Source organism: Colias croceus, chromosome 17 (assembly GCF_905220415.1).
Source record: "Colias croceus chromosome 17, ilColCroc2.1".
NCBI lineage: Eukaryota > Metazoa > Arthropoda > Insecta > Lepidoptera > Pieridae > Colias > Colias croceus.
In genome coordinates, this window is record NC_059553.1 from 5,510,137 (window position 1) to 5,531,893 (window position 21,757).

Consider the following 21,757-nt stretch of genomic DNA (forward strand, 5'->3'; position numbering starts at 1 on the left):
AAATACGAAATCAAAAACAAATACGTCGCTGCACCAGTGTTATAGCGCTTAAAGTGTCATGCAATACGTCAAAAAGGGTTTGTAATTTTAGTAAAAAAATGCCGTCTTGTGATAATAAAACGCTGTAAAATTTGTTCCCGAAAACAAAAAAAAAAGATAAAACATCGTTTCACAGGTTTTCTGTAGATTATTTGGCTGATTTATTTCTTTAATACGAATAATAATTTTACAGATATGAAGGAATACAAAACTTCAACGTATGTTGCCAGTATTTTGAAAATGAATTTGCCATTTTTATTGGTAAAACGGTAAAATGGTTAAAAGATCTTCAGGGTAATGCTGTTGGATTTTTCGATCGTGAATGTGATTATTTGTATAGTGCACTAAAGGTTCATGATAATTATTAGATTATTTTAATAAGCATAATACATTATTTTGTTACTTTTATAAAGCTTAAAAACGTCATAGTCGTTTTCGCTGGCGATTTAATTTATGTGAACTCCATGATGGATATGATGAAAATAAAATGTCCCGTATTCTCGACTAAAAACTACCGCTATTCGTATTCATATACATTATGAAAAATAAAAAATAATATAATTATTATAGTTAATATTAAAACTTTTTTTATGTAATTTATTTAATAAAAAATTTAATACAATTATTTTGTCCATATATAACTTTATTATGTCGCGGAAGAATTCTAATCAATACACGTGGCCCCATCATTAAAGCGGCTCGACGGAACACAGAGGGATTTTAGTCGGTAAGAATCCGACATAACCCACGGCTCCTTCCCCGGGGGCCGTGGGTATCTTTGGAAGATTTCCCCACTATAAAAAAAAGGCAGGTACTTTATGTTATAAAAGAATTTAAATAAAAATTAAAACTTGACTTCTCATTTATGTATATAGCCTACGTCACTACCGCCACTAACATAATGATTCAGATCATTGCAATGAAACCTCACCACTCAAAATCGGTCCAACGGTTTATACTGCAGGGCGTGTCAAAGAAATATTATACATACATACATAAACTCGAAAAACATAACCCTCTTTTTTCCGTAGTCGGGGAAAAATTTGGGAAATTTTTCAATATCTGGCAACATTACACGCACACAGAAGCACCGTGTACGTACAGTGCAGCGGTGAAATGACAGCACACATAGCTTTATTGAAAATGACGATAAATTATTCGGTTTAGTTCGGCAACGCTCCATCTGTCTTTTATTTTGTAATCTAAGGTGTAGCGCATGTCGCGTGTCGGTCGGCTGCCGAGTAGGTATACCTACTCGGCAGCCGCGATACACGCGACATGCGCTACACAGACCAAAAAGTTTGAGACGATGTAATAAAAGTTTCACTTTAAAAATAAAAAACAACCGACTTCAAACTTGCACTTGCAAAAATGCCCATAAAATAAAAACTACTAGGCCTATCCGAATAAAATTTTTATGGGACCAATTCGACACCATCCCGCATCGAACAAAATGGTCTATCCGAATATGAAACGAAACCTAACGGTTTGATAAGAGAATCAAATTTATTTTATAATAAATTTCATATATTATAAAATAAATTAAAAATGGGTAGACAACAGAAATCCTGGACAGAATATTTTTAATTATTTTTTGAAAAAATATTTTTCATAAAATGTTGCAAAATGAAGATAATAATAAAATTTTATACTGGACTTAAAGTATAGAGCAGAATGTGCAATCGTAGGGTAGACTATTATTTACCTGGACGAACTACTGGGTAGACAGGTATAAACAGGTATGTCAATACTAGTTACTTTCACTAGATTTGATAATAGAAAAAAAATTATATCAGCTTATGCGCTGTTTTATTCTGAACACGATGATATAGGGTAGACTGCAAAAAAATTGGTCCTAATATGGGTATACAAAATTTTAAGATTTCAATTTCAACGCGTCCGGAAATGAGTGACATATAGATCTGAGGTAAGTATAGTGTATACTGTGTGATAATAAAGGACCGAACATTGCTGTTGTGTCTCATGGGATCGTGAATATAAGAAAGTGCGCATGCTCGGTATGTAAACTTTATAGAGAGTAGAGGTACCTCTGCTATCCTCCATATTGTAAACAGCCCCTTTAGCCAAACGTCAAAACGCAAATGAAAAGGAATAAAAAGGAATAGAATCCGCTAGCGATACTAATAATTGTCATAAGCGTACGATATTGTAAACAGTAGGTACATGTTATTTTGGAGCAACTGACATTTGAATTCAGTATGCGTTATTTCGGAGCAACTAAAAAAATGTTGCTAACAAATTAATTAATTATATACATAAGAATTTAATATATTTAATATCATACAAAAATATTAAATAATATAACACAAATTAAACAAATAAATATATATAAATATATGTATATGTACGCTGATAAAAGGTTTTTTTTATAATCAGTTGCATTAAGCCACATAGAATTTACATATATTATTGTTCTTTAAATTTTTTGTAGTAGGGAAATCCAACAAGGCGGTATAAAGTTGGAGTCAAAACTTTTAATTTTGTTTAAAAATTGTTCGTTGTCTTCTTTTGCCCCGTACTTCTTCATAAAAATACGAATTCTCGCATCATTAACTGTTTGACAGTGCTCTATACCATACATTTGTGCTGTAAACTCTTGAACAGCATTCATTTTTTCATCGATAAAAAAATCAGCTTCATCAGTTAATGACGCAAAAATAGTTTGATACGTTTCATTTTTTTTTAATATTTTAACCTTTCCTTTATTAAAAAATGCCGCAGTGTAGTCACAACCTGTGAATGCATGATAAGCAGGTAGACTTTTACATAATATTTTAGGTCTTCTTTTTACATACTGGTACTCGAAAAGAAAAAAATTTCGAGGTCAATAAATAAAAAAATAGGTTTTTTGCGATTTTCGCCGAGATGGTAAGTTAATCGTATAATTACCTGGGACCAAAATTATAGATCATAAAATTATCTATAAAAAACTTCCAATACATTTTTTTCTAGGAGCCACCGTTTCTACGAAAAATCTTCATTTATTATTCGCAAAAAAAAATTCCAATCACCAGAACGACAGGAAATTGTAATATTTTATTTTTAAGTGTGTTTTTCACAATTTTGTTAACCCTTATTAAAACGCTGGGAGCTATACTTCCCACGTCTCAGATTGAAGTAAATCGTGTTTTATTTTTATATGCTTAAACCTAATGCAGTTTAATATTTATCTACGCAATCTTAACATTTCAGAGAACTTTTTTTCATGGAAACTCCTTTCAGAGAATTATTACATTACATGTCATGGTAAACACACGTCAAAGTCAGGTGACGTGATTTTGCCACCGAAAACGACCGTTATTTTTTTAGTTTTTTGTGTAGTGCTGAAAAAAAATTAGATAAGTAGATTTGAGTTTTAGCTATGTAAACTAGACTATATTACGGTTGCGTGAAACGTAAAAATATGCCCAGAATCTTTAGTTTATACCTTGGTAGAGTCGATTGAAATTAAGTCTATAAGTGGGAAGATATCATCCCAGTGTTCTTCACTGCACACGACATTCGGAAATTCTATATATAAAATCCGTGTGTCTAAATAATCTTTTTTAGTTGGTTTAAGCAACTTATTTATTATTATTCATTATTTCCTGATCAGATAATTAGACATCTTACATTAGTATTTAGTATTTACCTATTGCTATTATTTTGTTTTAGAAAAATGCCTTGTTTATGTTGAAGTCATTCATTTTTCAATTCCCGAATTCTTCCCTTAGTAAAAGAAACTTGCATTGATGAGTACTTTCAACTGCTTTATTAAAAAATATGATCTATATAATTTTTAACGATAATATTTAATTCACAAGTAGAGTCAGGGCAACTAGCTAGTGTTTGAAAATATTGGTGTCATACTAGGACACTGGGAGCTATAGTTCCCACCTTTCCAACCTTTTTACAAGAGAAAACAGATGACGGGATATATACTTCCCACCAAAAAAAGGTTACTTCCCCCCCACTAACCCCTCTTTTGTGTGCATTTTTGAAATCTACGACCCAAAATTACCCAGGAACGTATCTTACTTTTTTGTTAACTCCTCCAGAGGCTCGCGTTTGAATAAGGGTTAAATTGTGACTGGATGAAAATTTTGTTAGTGGTCGTCTTCGTCGTTGGTAGGGTGAACAAATCCTTAGCGAAATATCGTACGCTTATGATAATTAGTATCGCTAGCGGATTCTATTCCTTTTTATTCCTTTTCATTTGCGTTTTGACGTTTGGCTAAAGGGGCTGTTTACAATATGGAGGATAGCAGAGGTACCTCTACTCTCTATAAAGTTTACATACCGAGCATGCGCACTTTCTTATATTCACGATCCCATGAGACACAACAGCAATGTTCGGTCCTTTATTATCACACAGTATCACAGCACAGTATACACTATACTTACCTCAGATCTATATGTCACTCATTTCCGGACGCGTTGAAATTTGGTTGAAATTGAAATTTTTAAATTTTGTATACCCCTATTAGGACCAATTTTTTTGCAGTCTACCCTATATCATCGTATTCAGAATAAAACAGCGCTTATGCTGATATAATTTTTTTCTATTATCAAATCTAGTGAAAGTAACTAGTATTGACATACCTGTTTATACCTGTCTACCCAGTAGTTCGTCCAGGTAAATAATAGTCTACCCTACGATTGCACATTCTATATGCTCTATACTTTAAGTCCAGTATAAAATTTTATTATTATCTTCATTTTGCAACATTTTATGAAAAATATTTTTTCAAAAAATAATTAAAAATATTCTGTCCAGGATTTCTGTTGTCTACCCATTTTTAATTTATTTTATAATATATGAAATTTATTATAAAATAAATTTGATTCTCTTATCAAACCGTTAGGTTTCGTTTCATATTCGGATCTTAGACCAAAAAAATCACGTAAATCGGTTCAGAAACCTCGGAGTAATCGGTGTACATACATAAAAAAAAAACATACCGGCCGAATTGATAACCTCCTCCTTTTTTTGAAGTCGGTTAAAAACATGAATTTTTCACCTAAATTTTGAGGTTATGTGAAAAAATATTGTAAATACAAAAGTTGTAGAACTTTTTATTACCTACAACTTTGCCATTGAACTTTTTTCCATAGGACTTGTAGTTTTGACGGAAATCAAGAGAAACCATTTTTTAGCCTTAAAAGCTCCCCCCCTCCCACTTCCTGAACTCGGATTGTCTGTAATTTATTTTTCCTTTAATTTTTATCACATTCCCTTCCTTTTCTAATGGGTTTCATCCTACTACTATTTTTTTAGGTTTTTATCATTTTGGAAGGGATTGGCCCTGGTGTATGTAAGGAAGATTCTAAGATGTAGGGCTAATTACTATTCAATTATTCGTAGCTGGCAACAAAGATGGCAAATAAATATGCACGGGCAGGCAACATTACAGATTACCTGCCATTTGCGATTGCGACTGAAAGACTTGTATCCATGATTATGAATAAATTATTTAAAAAAAAACCTGCCATTTGCCAATATTATGCTTATTGCTGTTTACTCAGTGCAATATACCTATAGAGTACTTGTATCGAGCGTATACAATTTACATATATTTGTTTCTCTCTATCTAAAGAAAACGTCGTATGAAAGAATGAGACAGCTATAGACAACAAGCTACGTTTCAACATAGTCATGGCACCATTTTTACTATAGGTACGTATTTAGATAGATAGAAGGTGATAGTGATGGGATGTGCTTCAATCGATAAAATCGTGAATGTATTTTGCATTTAAGGTTTCGTGAAATAATAAATAAAAAAAAAAAAACAAAACTAATAATTAATTACAGTTGAATACATTATTTGTTTAATCCTACGTATATAATAAATGCGAAATTATGCGAGAATGGATGTTACTCTTTCACTGCGGAACCGATTACAATGAAATTTTGTACATACACACATAGGATAGGTTTTATCCCGGAAATCCCACGTGAACGGGAACTGTGCAGGATTTTCTTTAAACACGCTTGAAATGTAACTACATAATTTAAAATAAAGATGGAAATGATGATAAAGTTAAAGGAGTGAGGAGAAAGGCACAGTCAGCATGAAGGAATCATGCAGCATTTTAATTTTAACAAGTTAATAAAAGGACAGTCTTAATGAAAACATTTTCCTAACATCCTACTAATAAAGCGAAAGTTTGTGAGGATGGATGTTTGTTACTCTTTCACGCGAATACTACTAAACCGATTACAATGAAATTTGGAAAAATTACTTTTGATCCCGTAAATCCAACAGGAATGGGAACTATGCGGGTTTTTCTTTGAAAACGTATGTACATTAAGTATGTATTTCAATAGTAGTTTCTCATCTATGAGAACTGTCATTTAATCAACCGTTTAATTTTCACACAGTTACACATTTAAATTTTAAAGTAACTTAGGTGTAAAAAATTTCAAAATAAAAATTCACTTTCTTTAATCAAATGTATTTATTATCTACAGGAACAAAAAAAAACGTAAGCGTAAGATTGCACAATTCTTCTAGAGTATCCATCTTGATAACACGCAGGCTCGAAATGCAGTGAACACAATATAGCAAATTGTGGCGGCGTCCAATCTACTCATGTCTCATGTTTTATACCCATTTTTTATTTAGCTCTGGAAATCTAAAACAAAATGAATTTATTAATAATCTAAAAGAGAAATTAATAAACAACAAACTAAAACTAAAACACATAAGTCAAATAAAACAATCACGTGGTATTTTTTATTTTCTTGCGGTAAAAAATTTACATCTATTATTTGCAACAACAACTACATATAAATCTGATATAAGAAACAAAATAAATAAATCAACGTTAATATGAAATAGATTTTTTGTCATAAATCGATAATATACGCTAGATGTGTTACAACACTACGGTGGTAAACAAAATGCCAAACGTGATATTATTGTGACATTTTTTAAAAATTACTTCATTATTTTGTATTCCACAACCCCATAAAGTGGGTAAATGTTACAGTTACAACATAAAATTACAAAAAAGCGCTTGATAAAACCTTCAAATAGGTTTAATACATAAATATTTATCAATTTGCTGAAAATCACTTACCGATGGAAAGATATTTTTACATTGTTTTTATCCAAAACTCCCATTCGACTAGTGATAGCCGGTAGCTAAACATACAATAGTTATTTTAGCACACTGACAAATAAAAAGAAACACTGTACACTTTATATTTTCTAAATATTTCGTTATAAACACTTGACGCACTGAGCCCACCAGCTGGTTGGAAAACAAACTGACTGCCGGCGCGCTACGTTTGAAGACAGTGCAGATACTCTATCGCTATCTCAATCTGGCTTATGCTGTTATTGACTAAGAGTAAGTAGATTAGAAAATATGTATTTTGTTCTGTCTCGATATAAGAACTCTATAGGTTTATTGCTCTGAGGCTGTTTATATTTGCCACAGCCACAGCTATAGTGCGTTTCACGAAAGAGTTCCCCTGCCGTTATGTTGGCATACCTGACTGTCAAAAACGTCAAAGAGCTTAGAAGCTTTACAGAGTTGTCGAGGTTTTCCGAGATTTATAAATCCAGATGATGAGATGCCAAATCTCTAAAACATTTATAAATCTCGGAAAACCTCGACAACTCTGTAACGCTTCTAAGCTCTTTGACGTTTTTGACAGTCAGGTATGCCAACATAACGGCAGGGGAACTCTTTCGTGAAACCTCCGTGAAACGCAATCTAATTGCCATGAGATGAGAAGACAATTAATTGACAATTTTGACATTGTAAATTGTAATGATTTATATCAACATTAATAAATGTTCCATGTCTTTGTATAATTCATAATTTCATTCAAATGTGCTATTAAATAAATATTTACGTAAAATGGATGTTTTATCAGAATTATCTCTAAAACAGATTTGTTGTACTTGCTTATGTACTGACAGAAAACTATTTCAGCTTTGTAAAATTAGCGACGGGATAAATTATTTATATTATTTACTGTCGGCGGATACTGAGGCATACAGCGTGAGTACCTATTTATGGTTTAAATTTACCCACTGAATACCTCTTGAAACATTGGCTTGGTCTTTTTAAATCGACGTTTATTACCGACTGCTATCACTACAAAAATATCATATCAACTTGAAAAAAGAGATTACATATTTGTCTTTGTTTTTTTTCAAAAATGGGTAGGTTGGTAGTTAATTACAAAATAAATTGTTTCTTTTCAGAGAGGATTCTTACAAGATATTGTTAATTTACATGTTTGTTGGGAATGCAGAGCTGTGATCAAGAAACAAACTAGCTTTAAAAAGCAGGCTTGTTTATCACAGAAAAAATTATCATTGATGACCAATGGTTCTATTGCTGTGAGTATAGATAATATTTTTATTTAACAAATTCCATGCAGAGATTGATTAAAAAAAATGGACTACAATTGTGAAAATTCACAATTAGTGAATAGAAAACAAAATTAAGCATAATATATTTTTCATTTAATACAATATTGTGTTATGAAACACTTTTCAGATTAACATACTGGGAAAATCTCTGTCTCAGCTAACAAAATTTCATCAAAACACCTACACTCACATGTTTAACTCTGATGATTCCACAGACAATTATATTATTTATAGTCCAGAGATATTCATAAAAAAAGAAGCTGATTTTGATACTATAGATAGATTAGAAGACTGTGAGAATGATTCATTAAACATTCAATTTGATAATATCATTATAAATTCTACTGATGAAACAATATCTGGTGATGTCAGAAATGCAGATAAAATTTCATCAGAGGATAGCATAAAAATTGAAGACACAAATAAATGTTTAAATGAAACAGATGATATAGAAGAAGACATTTCTACCTTTCATCTAATTAGCACCAATCTTAGTTCTAGTGATAAAGAAAGTAAGAAATGTTATATACAAATCAAAGCAAGTGAGCATGTAATAGAGTCGCTGAAAGAAAAAAAGAAATTGAAAAGAAGTTATATTGAGGCATATAACAAGTGCGACCTCTGTGTTCAAGTATTTAGAACTGCAAATATTGTGGAAAAACATTATTATAAATTACACACCAATGTAAGTCCAATGTAATTTTATTCAAAACATTATGCCTTATTTTTTCTTGTTATTTGTGTTACTAACTATTAAAAATTGTTTAATTATAAATAATAAAAGAGGTCCAAATAGGATAAAATCTTTTGTTGTTGTTAACCACAAATCTATATTGAGTTTCTAAAAATATTAAACTGTCTGAAACAGAATCACTAACAATAATTTAATTATCAAATTTCAGAAGCCAGACTTTGAGAAATGCAGTCAATGCTTCCAATATTTTAAGACGACTCGTCTAAAAGTACACATGAATGAACACACCAAATTCTACAAGTGTAATTTATGTAATGAAGATTTATTTAATAAAAATGTTTTATACTGGCATCTCATGTCCTTCCATGACATAAAAGTAAGTAAAGTAAAAAAAAATTAAATGCATTGTACCTATATTTTGTGTAATAAATGTTAAAGATTGCTGGGATATAAACAATAAGATACTTTTTTTTTATTAAAAAAGTGGTAACTTGCACCACCTATTTTATATCTTTAAACTAATCGCTTTAATTTGGAGAATCTTATGAATAATGTTTAAATACTAATTGTGTTAAATGTATTAATTTTCATATTATAAGTTCATTAATAAAAATCATCTCATAGGTCTGCTTTCTATTTCCTTGGTAGATAACATCCTGAGAAACACTTTCAGATAAAAAGGACACCTGTAACAAAAAATCCTGGTTCGAGGCCAAGATTAAGCAAGCCTCTTCGTGATAAGCCTACTGCTCTAGGCTATTCATGCCCACAGTGTAGTCAATATTTTGAGTAAGTATTGCTTTTTAACATGTGTATTGAGAAAAATTATAGGAAGTTAGATAATTTTGCTTCACTAAAAAGTAGTTAATACATATATAGATATAACTATAAATAGATAAATTAAATGTAAATATAAACTTTTAGATCATCAAATATGCGCTACAAACACATATTGAAGCATCACAGAGAGGGCCATAGGTGCTCTAAGTGCGGGAAAGCATTTTTATATAAAAGTAATTTGAAAAAACATGAACGGTAAGTCACTGAAAATAATCTATAGTAATAAAGTTATTTTATTTTTTCTACTATTTTTACTTTTTGAATTCGCTTGGGGACTATGCGTGGACTAAGTCTGATCCCGTATAATTTGAAATCATTCTCATAATAAACTCAAATAAACTAACATTAGCATAAATATTAACTCTTAATAAAGAATGTCTTAAATACATGAATAGAGTTTTGTGTTGGATAATTTTTGAGTTTGATTGTAATTCTTTTTGTATAATGCCGGCACTACACACAGGCCAACGCGCGCTGGCACATGCACTGGTCCAATGTGTAGAACGGGCGTTGGCGCGTTGGTGGTAGGTATTTGAACGTTAGCCAGCGCGCTTGCGAGCTTGCCGCGCGGTGTCGGCAACATCAAAGGACACTTGTCGCAAGCTTGGCGCCCCATCCACACATTGGCCGCGCGATCAGTTTGACCGTAGCAGCGATCAGGAGTGCACGTTTTTTTCTTGCGGCGAATTAACACCTAACTTGACAAAATGGCGAACAATATGAGTAACGAGGAAACATTTAAATTTATTGAGCTCTATCAAAGTGAAAACTGCCTGTGGAACCCAAAAAATAAGTACCATAAAAATAAAAATGTTGTATGATGTATTAAAAGTGCCAAATAAATAAGGTTCTTGGCGAATGCGCTGGCCTATGTTGAGGCGACATAAGGTACCTACATCAATGTTTGAAATATAATTGTCACAACCAATTTTCTTTTTTCTAGAGTCCACGCGGGTATACCTAAAGAACAATGCGCGCAATGTGGCAAATTTATCCGCGCAGATGTGATGTGTGTGCACGTTCATAATATACATTCTGAGCGAGAGAGTTACGATTGTGCGCTTTGCGACAAAAAATTTGTGTCTAAAGCCACTTATGATAACCATTTGAAGTATGCTAAAGCACATGCCAAAGATAAAATAATACTTAGGTAAGTAGTGGTCATTTATAAAAAAAAGTAGTGATTATTTTTTTTTGGATATATTCTTTATACAAATGTTCAATGCATTCAATTTATGTATTTTAATATACTTGATAATGAATCATTAAATAAATAAATAAATATTTCAGGACAATTTTTCACACACGGCACAATCTGATCCCATACTAAGCTTCCGCCTGTGTTATGGAAACCAGATGTCTGATAAACATACATATATAATTTTAAATAAATACTTATACAGGGTTATTTGTAAAACACCGGCAACCTCGCAGGACAAGATAGCTAACATCATAAGTAACAACATTTGTTCTACGACTTTTGGCATAACGCAATAAATTATTTTTAAATGATTTTTTAAGCTTTTATTGTACTCTCCTAACATTTGTAAGTCTATGTTCTATTCATTATCCAAAGGACGTCGCGACGCCCCCTTTCCCCTCCCGTTCGCTTCTTGTTTACGTAATTTTTGGAATGCGCGTAGAGTTTATAATTTTCAAACGGAAAATTAAATGAATATTTATTTTTGTATGAAAATAAAATCTAACAAATTATCAAAAGTCGTTCTACGACTTTTGATAATTTGTGTTGTTGTTACTTATGATGTTAGCTATCTTGTCCTGCGAGGTTGCTGGTGTTTTACAAGTAACCCTGTATAGATAATTAACACTCAGACACAGAGCAAACATCTATGTTCATCACACAAATATTTGCCCCGGGATTGAATCGAACCCACGACCTCTGGCTTGGAAGTAGGGAATGCAATCCCGATCCCGCGGGATCCCGATCTCGCGAGATCTCGTGTAATTTTTCGGGATCAATCCCGACGCATCATATGACGAGATCCCGTTCGAGATTGACGGGATTGGGCGGCAGTGGTCAGCGACGCGAAAAAGTCCTTTTGCACGTATATCCACGTCCACGAGCTTAGACAAATTAGAATCTACCATTTAAAAAGAAATGGGCTTGTTTGTGTGTGGAGGAACAAGGGGGTTATTTTTGCAGTTTGCATATAATTGCTTCGCCACGCTGTTGCCAACCAGCGTTGAGTCGGAGAGGGCATTCTCAGCAGCGGGGTACATTGCAACGGACATTAGATGCCGTTTAGCAGATGCTATTAACTCTTCAATTCCCATGTCTAAGTTAATAGCAATTTTGCATTTCTCTTTTACTGAAATAGTTTAAATACATCTAGCGAAGACAAAAACAGAGGACAAAAAAATAATACTACCCCCCATTTTTTTTATGAGGGTGTCACCTACAGGTGACACTGGGCATTGTTTTAACTTAGAACTCTAAAGGACTAACGAGGTTTTTTTTTTGTTGGGAATAAAATATAAATTATTATGATAATATTTATTTATGAACAAGTAGAAAAAAAATACATTACTTATTTATTGTGGAACATGTACCAACACTTTAGGAGTAAACCGATATTGCACTTGGCGCATATTTTTCTAGTGCGTTGGTGACAGTACCTGCATCTACACTGTGAGCCATCTACTGCCGAGTGGTCGTCCGCAGTTCCAGCACTCCTCACTTCTGTGGGCACTCTCATTTGTACTGAGAATATATAGGCAGAATTACGGTTACCACATTTCGCTGGAAATCTTAGTAGGTCCAGTTAGTTTCATCAGCCCATTGATCAGCCATGCATTTTGGCAAGCTGCTTCTATGCCAAAACACGTTTTTTATCCACAAATCCAATGCGATCTACTTTTATGATATGATCCAATCCGTGTTAGTTGGATACAATGATGACGATGCTGTTGTCATGCCACATGGCGGCAATAATTTCATCAGAAGCTTTGTAAGGTCTTTTTTCTTCGGTATTTCGACTTCTTCTTCGTCATGTAGTTACACAATTTTCTCAAAAAACGGAAGGGTTATTTTGACATTCTACTTGTGTTCAAAGCATGCAAAGATGCGATGCATATTTTGCATTGAAAAATGAAAAATACTAGCGTCATTTTCATCTCCACTATCTTCGTCAGTCACCACACCATCATCAGGAGGAAGTGAAATAATATCGCCTGGGTCTTCTCCAGCGAGAAACTCCTAGGTAATCTCATCTAACGTCAACCTGTAATACGTAAACAAGTTCTAAAACAATATCACCACATGTCAATAAGACAAAATATAAACAACAGTCTTTTTATTACTTACAATGAATTAGGAATAATAAAGTTATTATAATGCTATTAGTTATTTTTATCATAAAATATATTTATATTATAGATAAAACATTCATTTACTATATGTAATAAGAAAAAAAACAATACTTACTGTCGGGACATTTTTATATCACTTTACACTTCAAGGAATCACACAAACTCTGACTACCTCAAATACGCGCGAAACAACTAAACAAATTTGATATATAGCATATAGTTAGCTTTGCCAGAAAAAAAACATGGATATTTCAATTAATAAGCTTTGATACAAACATGGTAGAATTCAAAAATAAATTGTCATGTGGTAGAAAAAAAAAATTAAACTACTGTCACCTACAGGTGACACTGGGAATTGACGGGTAACCCTTTGTTTTTGAAAATGTCAAAATCACTTTTTTTCCTAATTCCCTTGAAAGAAGCTGTTTTGATTACCTAATTTACCTGCGTTAATTTCCTTACAACCTGATTATTATTTAGTTGGTAAGATTATTATTTTAAAGGTTTTTATTTTCTCTCGAGTAATATGTTATTTAAGTTAACCTCACTATCACAAACAGGCAGTTATTAGCTTTTTCTGTCATCTGAATTCAACTTTTTTTTTTAAATTAGACGGGATCCCGAAAATTCCGGGATCCCGCGGGATTGATATTTCTAATCCCGCGGGATCCCGAATTTGCAATCTCGAGTCGGGATTGCATTCCCTACTTGGAAGGCAGGGCCACTACCAACCAAGCCAACCGGTCAGTCAAATCTGTTAATATGTATGTTGGATATAAGTCCATGTTGTAATAATTTCCATTATTTTATGAATACAATATTATTGCAGGTTTATTTGTGATACTTGCGGAAAGGGTTTCCGATCCAAGGTGGAGATTCGAGATCACATACACAGCCAGCATTTGGGAAAAACGCAACACAAGTGTACTATATGTAACAAGGTACATACATTGCAAAATTAACATGAGACATAATTTATAGACTTTCGACGAATAAAACTCATTTTAAATTAAAATCAATTGAAAATATCCTTCATAGATTGGTGACGCTGAATAATAAAACCTTTCTAATCAAACTCTCGTACGTCGTACATAATTATGTTCTAAATGGTTCGATAAATTATAAACTATAAAAAATCAAACGAGCCCAAACTCGATAACGTCGAGTCAATTAATCACTGAGTTCCTATGGCCACCTTCCGATTCTATCACGAAATCAGCTCTATGTCATGATAATTTTTCATCGCTATCCAATTTACATATGTATACAAAATTTCAGCTCAATTGGTAACCGGGAAGTGAATCAAAGTTACATGCTAGATTTCAATAAGTCATCAAGATCAGACAAAAATGCTCATAAAATAAAAACTACTGGGCCTACCCGAATCAAATTTTTATGGGACCAATTCGAACCTATTCCGCATCAAATAAAAAAATAATCACGTAAATCGGTTCAGAAACCTCGGCGTAATCGGTGTACATACATTTAAAAAAAACATACCGGCCGAATTGATAACCTCCTCCTTTTTTTGAAGTCTGTTAAAAAAGGTCACCGACTTTGCCCTAAGGAAAAAACGATAAAGAAATACCTAGTTTAGAAATTACACGGGGCGCTGCGTTCATTATTAGTTTGAATCTAATAAGAATGTACTGTGATTCTACACAACTGCATAATTGATGTAGACAGTTCATAACAAATCACAGCAAGTTAACGACTATTAGCAAAGTGAGGGTAGTTGGGTCAAACGTCGTATAAACAACGTCTGAGCTCCTAGGCGAATGCCCACGATTCAAAGAAAGGCGGCATTTTATAGCATTCGATAGCTAAACATGTTCTAATAGGAAACATTGACAAAATATAAATCTAATCATCAATCATCATCTATCCTATCCATCCACAAAAATATTAAACCAAAAGTTACGTCTAACAGTCGATTATGAATTGATACAATGTGAATTAATCCTTTGTTATGACTTATGACTTTGTATTATTACCTCTAGATGGAACTGCATATTTTTATAGTAGAGATTTTTTAAAGAAATACGCAATACACTAGTTCCACTCGAATTTAGTGTTTCTTTAGAAATCTTTACTTTTATTATGATTTTAGGTACAGTTAAATATATTATTTGCTACTTACAGTTATTTTCTTCACGCAGCAGTATAAAACGACACGTGAAAACCGTTCACGATGGTATGCCTGCAACTCCCAAAAATAAAGTGTGTCAAATATGTGGGAAAACTTTCGGCGTAAGGGATATTATTATTTTTAATTTTAAAGAAGACATGCATCACCTACATACCCGTTGATTATTATTATTTGAACAATGTGTTGCCATAAGTATCCATATTATATAATACAATTTGTTCTACACAATCAGCCAAATCTCTTAATACTCTTTTATCCTTTTATAAATAAAGACCAATTTAATACCTATTTTTCCTGCTTTTTAAAGTACTTACTTATCGATATTTTTTGTCCACAGACAAAAAAGAGCCTATATGAACACCAATTAATACATAGTGGAGATCGACCTTTATCTTGCAATGTATGTGGGGTAACATTCCGACAAAAAGCTTCTCTGTATACACACAAGAAAAGAGTACACAAGATATTTCCAAAGACGAAAATATTAAAGCCAATGGACTACATTGACACCTAATATTGCCAGTGTAACTTAATTATTTTTTACGGATATATTGGCGGAGTTCGTTTAAGGGAATCTAACATTGCTTTGTATTACACATACCTACTTATTTGTTCTAATTTATAATTTTTAAATAAACATGTAAGAGCGGCGGTACACGGGCAGCTCGAGCAGTACGGCAGTGAATGATTGTGCATAGTTTACCGCGGGGTCGCGGCTTCAAGCCGTCAGTCTCAAATGCTTGAAGCGGTCCGTGTACGGCCGCCCTAAGTAATGTAATTTCCAAAACGATTTATTAGCAAATAAACAAGGGAAAAGAAAATGTAAATTTTATTTAGTTCCTCGAGATACATAATTCGTAAGATGATGCAAAGTCAAAAAAAATTCACGGTCACCTTATCTACCATCGCACTACCATAGTTAGTTTGACCATAGTGTAACGTAAACATCTTTGCTTAAGCTGGCTACTCACCTATCTGCCGCAGGGGCAATATTAGAATAATCTCGGTTGCACGGCAGTCGGTGCCTTAAATAAGATTGCCAGTACTATTAAATTTAAATGTCCCAGAGAACAAAAATATATTATTACATTCTTAGATTACAAAATAAAAGACAGATGGAGCGTTGCCGAACTAAACCGAATAATTTATCGTCATTTTCAATAAAGCTATGTGTGCTGTCATTTCGCCGCTGCGCTGTACGTACACGGTGCTTCTGTGTGCGTGTAATGTTGCCAGATATTGAAAAATTTCCCAAATTTTTCCCCGACTACGGACAAAAGAGGGTTATGTTTTTCGAGTTTATGGATGTATGTATAATATTTCTTTGACACGCCCTGCAGTATAAACCGTTGGACCGATTTTGAGTTGTGAGGTTTCATTGCAATGATCTGAATTATTATGTTAGTGGCGGTAGTGACGTAGGCTATATACAAGAAGTCAAGTTTTAATTTTTATTTAAATTCTTTTATTACATAAAGTACCTGCCTACTAAAGCTATATATGGACAAAATAATTGTATTCAATTTTTTATTAAATAAATTACATAAAAAAAGTTTCAATATTAACTATAATAATTATATTATTTTTTATTTTTCATAATATATGAATACGAATAGCGGTTGTTTTTAGTCGAGAATACGGGACATTTTATTTTCATCATATCCATCATGGAGTTCACATAAATTAAATCGCTAGCGAAAACGACTATGACGTTTTTAAGCTTTATAAAAGTAACAAAATAATGTATTATGCTTATTAAAATAATCTAATAATTATCATGAAACTTTAGTGCACTATACAAATAATCACATTCACGATCGAAAAATCCAACAGCATTACCCTGAAGATCTTTTAACCATTTTACCGTTTTACCAATAAAAATGGCAAATTCATTTTCAAAATACTGGCAACATACGTTGAAGTTTTGTATTCCTTCATATCTGTAAAATTATTATTCGTATTAAAGAAATAAATCAGCCAAATAATCTACAGAAAACCTGTGAAACGATGTTTAATCTTTTTTTTTTGTTTTCGGGAAGAAATTTTACAGCGTTTTATTATCACAAAACGGCATTTTTTTACTAAAATTGCAAACCCTTTTTGACGTATTGCATGACACTTTATGCGCTATAGCACTGGTGCAGCGACGTATTTGTTTTTGATTTCGTATTTTCTTTGACAAGGGCGACGGGCGGTTGTCATGCTCCATCTGTACTTTATTTTGTAATCTAAGATTACATTTATTAGTGTAACTCTAGTAAGTTTTACTCCAAAATCCAATGGTATCTCCTAATAATATGAATGTGTTTTAAATCCCACGTTATGCGATATGCTGTATATAGAGTCTGGCCAGCCAAAGCTGAACCCAGTGTTTTTTGTAGCGGCCACACTATCTGGAATGTTATCATGGCGTTTCTGCGTAGTTAGTTGTCAGTTTTGTTGTACACGGGTCAAATTATTTGCGAATTTCTTGGTTTTAGTGTTGAAATATGGATAAAACTATAAAGAATGCTGTGAGGCAGATTTATTTAAAATGTATGGTCTGACTGGCCAGACTCTACCTATAATAATTAGTAGCCAATTTAGAATAAGATTTTATGTATGAATTCTATATTATGTTACAAATTGAGCTACTGTTGGTGCGTCTTTAAATAAATAAATAAAATATGTGATCTCAGAGGGCCAGGCAAGAACTTTCTTGACTACATAATATTTATCTTTATATTATGGATTAACTGCACTTAAGTATCGTTATTTTATGACTTAACATTTTTAAATATTAATTACAAATTCTGTTTCATCAAAATAAGTTCATAGTTTTCGATAAAAAGAGTATCAAATACTCACCCATCCACAACAAATTCGACATCTGTGCTTGACAGTGACAGATGACAGATAATTGACATTTGACGTGGAGACTGGAGGTGTTGTGGATCAATACTTTGTTTACAATTCCAAAATATCGAATAATTTAAAATTTAAATGTTATAAATTATTCTTTGGATTAAGTCCATAAAGACTTGAAAGCATTCAAAAAATAATATTTGTGTTTAATTGATTCTGAGAGCCAAAATGCCAATTCAAGTAGATCCTCGAATGGGAAATTGCACTTTGCCTACAAGAACAAGAACAGAAGTAAATGTAAGAATACTTTTAAATAAATGTGAATCGATTGCAAAAGATGAGTCTTTGGATGAAGACTGTCGTCTAAAACAATACGTGCAAAACTTAGAGGAATTAATAACTGAATTAAAAAATGAAAATCCTGAGTAAGTGCTATGTAATTTCTGCACTAACATTTCAATTCATAATATACATATTATACCTATTAATTTTTTTTGTCTACTATTTTCTAGCAAACCACTAAAAGATATGCCGGAATATATAAAAAGGGCTGCATTTTTGAAGGGATTGATTCAGACTAGTACACTCAATAGCCCTATGGAAAAAGTGAGTTTATACTAAAGTACAAACCAAATATATACATAATATAATATGAAATTACCAATTATACATGTAATACCTACCATTTTTCTATTCTTTATAAATTTATATACCTACCATATTTAGTCCATTTTAAAAACTAGGCCTGGTTTTACTATACCAATGATTTAATTTATATCTGTTGCACGGACTACAATAATTTAATTATTTCTTCAGTTAGAAGCTGTGCAATTATTATCTCACGGAGCAGCCACTATGTCTGCCGATGCAGCAGCCCAAGAGATTCATCAGAAAACTGTAGCAAAGTATGGTTTAGAACTAAGATCTGAATTGTTTGGAACTGGTGAGTGTATTTCAATTGTATTATTCTAATTGCAACATATGATTGATATGTTATTAGATATATTTTAAATTAGCATTGCTGAGTGGTTTCATGAATGAATACAGTTTAGTTAGTTTTCTATATCTACATTGCAAATTATTAATGAAATCTGCTCAGTGGTTTTTTGGTGAAACAGAAACAAACATACATACATAAATGCGTACACAACCAGACATTGCATTTTTGTTTCTATTGTATTTGATTTCTTAGCTTGTAAAGTGTAACTTAAACTACCCAAACATCTTAACAATTATTACGAAATTACAACAATTTACTTCCATATTTACAGAAGACAGCGATGATACATTGAGGAAACGGAACATAATAAAAGCACCAAATTTCACAAGTAACAGCAGCAGTCAGGAAGACATTGATTCATTGCTCAAATATCACCAAAATATGCAAGAGAAAGTGGCGGAGAACATGGTACTTCTCACTAAAAGTTTGAAGGAACAATCGCAGATTGCTAGCAAAATTATCAAAGCTGATACTGAGGTATGAAGGTTCACGGTCCTCTTTAATTACTCAAATGAGAACAATTACTATTACTTATAATATATAATATATAGCCTTTTATTCCTAAACATAGGGTTACAAGAGGTCCCTAAGTTCGGTGTGCCTTTTGGCATAGGCCTCCTCCAATTCCTTCCAATGTAACCTGTCCCTTGCTACTCTCATCCAAAATGGTCCTGCAGTCTGTTTCAAGTCATCTTCCCATCTTCTAACTTGGCGACCCCTGCTTCTTTTGCCGTCTCTTGGTAGCCAGAGGGTGACTTGCTTGCTCCATTTATTAATGGGATGGCGTAGCAAATGACCTGTCCATCTCCATTTTTGGGTGTCTATCCGGGTAAGTATGTCTGTGAGCTTTGTTCTTTTCCTTATGTCTGCGTTCCTGACTCTGTCTTTGATTTTCAGCCCTAGCATGCTTCGTTCCATGGCACGTTGACATTTTATAAGCTTCTCTCTGTGGTAGTGTGTTGTCGACCAGGTTTCGCAGCCATAAGAGAGAACTGGGAGAATACAAGTGTCGAACGTTTTCTTTTTTATACGATTGTCCAGCACCCTACTTTTCATTATTTCCTTCAACGACCAGTATTTCCTCCATCCTTGAGCTATTCGTCTGTTAATTTCTTTTGTCATGACATCTGAAGGGGAAATTATCTGTCCTAAGTAAATATATTCTTTGACATATTCGATCTTTTTGCCATCTACCATAACATCTAGTTCCCTAGAGTTTGACATCAATTTTGTTTTACTGGCATTGATTTCCAGGCCAACTTCTCTGCTTGCATCTGCAAGGCTCTGCATCATTAGTTGTATTGCTGCAGGATCTTCTTCTATAAGCACCAGATCTTATATTATACTAGCGGTCCGCCCCGGCTTCGCCCGTGGTACATGTTTACGTTTTCTCTACATAAGAACCATCCTCGTACTTCAAGGAATATAATAAAAAAAGAATTATCGAAATCGGTTCAGCCGTTCTCGAGTTATGGAATTACAACGAAAAGTGGCATTGATTTTTATATATTAGATAATACTATTACTTACATTATATTTAATTTATTAATATTTAGATTTCTGAATAATAATTAGTGATGTGAATGATTCTAAGTTAAAAAAGTAGAAAAAAAGCATTCGACTTGCCCTATAAAATATTGTAAGAATAATACTCATTTAGTGAAAAATCAATAATATTATGACTCACGGAAAACTAGAAATTCTTGAAATTGTTATTTACGGGAAATAGTGTTGGCTTATCCTTGCAATAACTTACAATTCTACATTTAAATAAATAGCAAAGTTCAAGAAAATAAACGCGAATTATACTTTTGGCAAAAAAAAATGTAAAATTGCTACTTACAAATTTTTCATTCTATTCTATTTTTGCAGGCGTTAAAGAAGTCATCAGATCTCACCGATAAGAACTTAATGTCACTAAAAGTTGAATCGGAGAGGTTACAAGAACACAGTCGCAGTGCATGGAAATGCTGGTTGTGGCTCATGTTGGCTGCAGTCATGGTCATATTTATAAGTGAGTACTACTAAATTTTTAAAGAATAATGTAAGACGCGGGTTCGAATCCCGTCTCGTGAGGGAATTTTTTCTATTCGTTAAAAAAATATATTTATAAAGGATTTGAATGCTATAAAATAAAAATAAAAATATTATTAATGTCCAAATGAGTTCCTTTTTAACTGAAAAAATGTGGTTATTACATACACAAGGGCAAGTTAAATTTCTAGTGTTAAATGCACATATAAAAATATACTTACAGTAGAAAAATCATTAAGTATATCTTTTATGATTGTAGATATTTGAGTTTTTTTTTATCATTTCAGATATGGTTCTCTTCATGAAAGTAATGAAGAAAAGAAAAACTGACATGTAAATTAGTCGATGTTAATAATATTATTTGGTATGTGTTATTTATTTGTATATTTGAATATATTTTAATGTATATTATAATTTAATTATTCCGGTGGTTT

General features: G+C 32.6%; 2 protein-coding genes across 4 annotated transcripts; both read left to right on the top strand.

Moving 5' to 3' along the window:
• Positions 1-7,811: 7,811 nt before the first annotated feature.
• Positions 7,812-16,272, top strand: LOC123699102 (zinc finger protein 431-like). 2 transcript variants are annotated; one of them, XM_045645974.1, is made up of 11 exons: positions 7,812-8,055; positions 8,262-8,399; positions 8,560-9,117; positions 9,335-9,502; positions 9,800-9,915; positions 10,051-10,161; positions 10,910-11,116; positions 13,959-14,039; positions 14,126-14,237; positions 15,439-15,546; positions 15,783-16,272. In XM_045645974.1, the coding sequence occupies exons 1-11, from the start codon at positions 7,912-7,914 to the stop codon at positions 15,957-15,959; spliced, it is 1,920 nt and encodes a 639-aa protein (XP_045501930.1). In that variant the 5' UTR covers positions 7,812-7,911; the 3' UTR covers positions 15,960-16,272. The 2 variants fall into 2 exon arrangements, with proteins under 2 accessions (XP_045501930.1, XP_045501931.1); XM_045645975.1 differs by lacking the exon at positions 13,959-14,039 and having other exon boundaries at positions 7,813-8,055.
• A 1,391-nt stretch (positions 16,273-17,663) lies between these two features.
• On the top strand, positions 17,664-21,748 carry LOC123699106 (vesicle transport protein USE1). Of its 2 annotated transcripts, XM_045645978.1 has the most exons (7): positions 17,665-17,980; positions 18,256-18,714; positions 18,802-18,895; positions 19,106-19,232; positions 19,561-19,766; positions 21,162-21,303; positions 21,611-21,748. In XM_045645978.1, exons 2-7 carry the CDS (start codon positions 18,518-18,520, stop codon positions 21,658-21,660), a joined length of 816 nt encoding a protein of 271 aa, XP_045501934.1. In that variant the 5' UTR covers positions 17,665-17,980; positions 18,256-18,517; the 3' UTR covers positions 21,661-21,748. The 2 variants fall into 2 exon arrangements, with proteins under 2 accessions (XP_045501935.1, XP_045501934.1); XM_045645979.1 differs by having other exon boundaries at positions 17,664-18,714; positions 21,611-21,687.
• Positions 21,749-21,757: the final 9 nt, after the last annotated feature.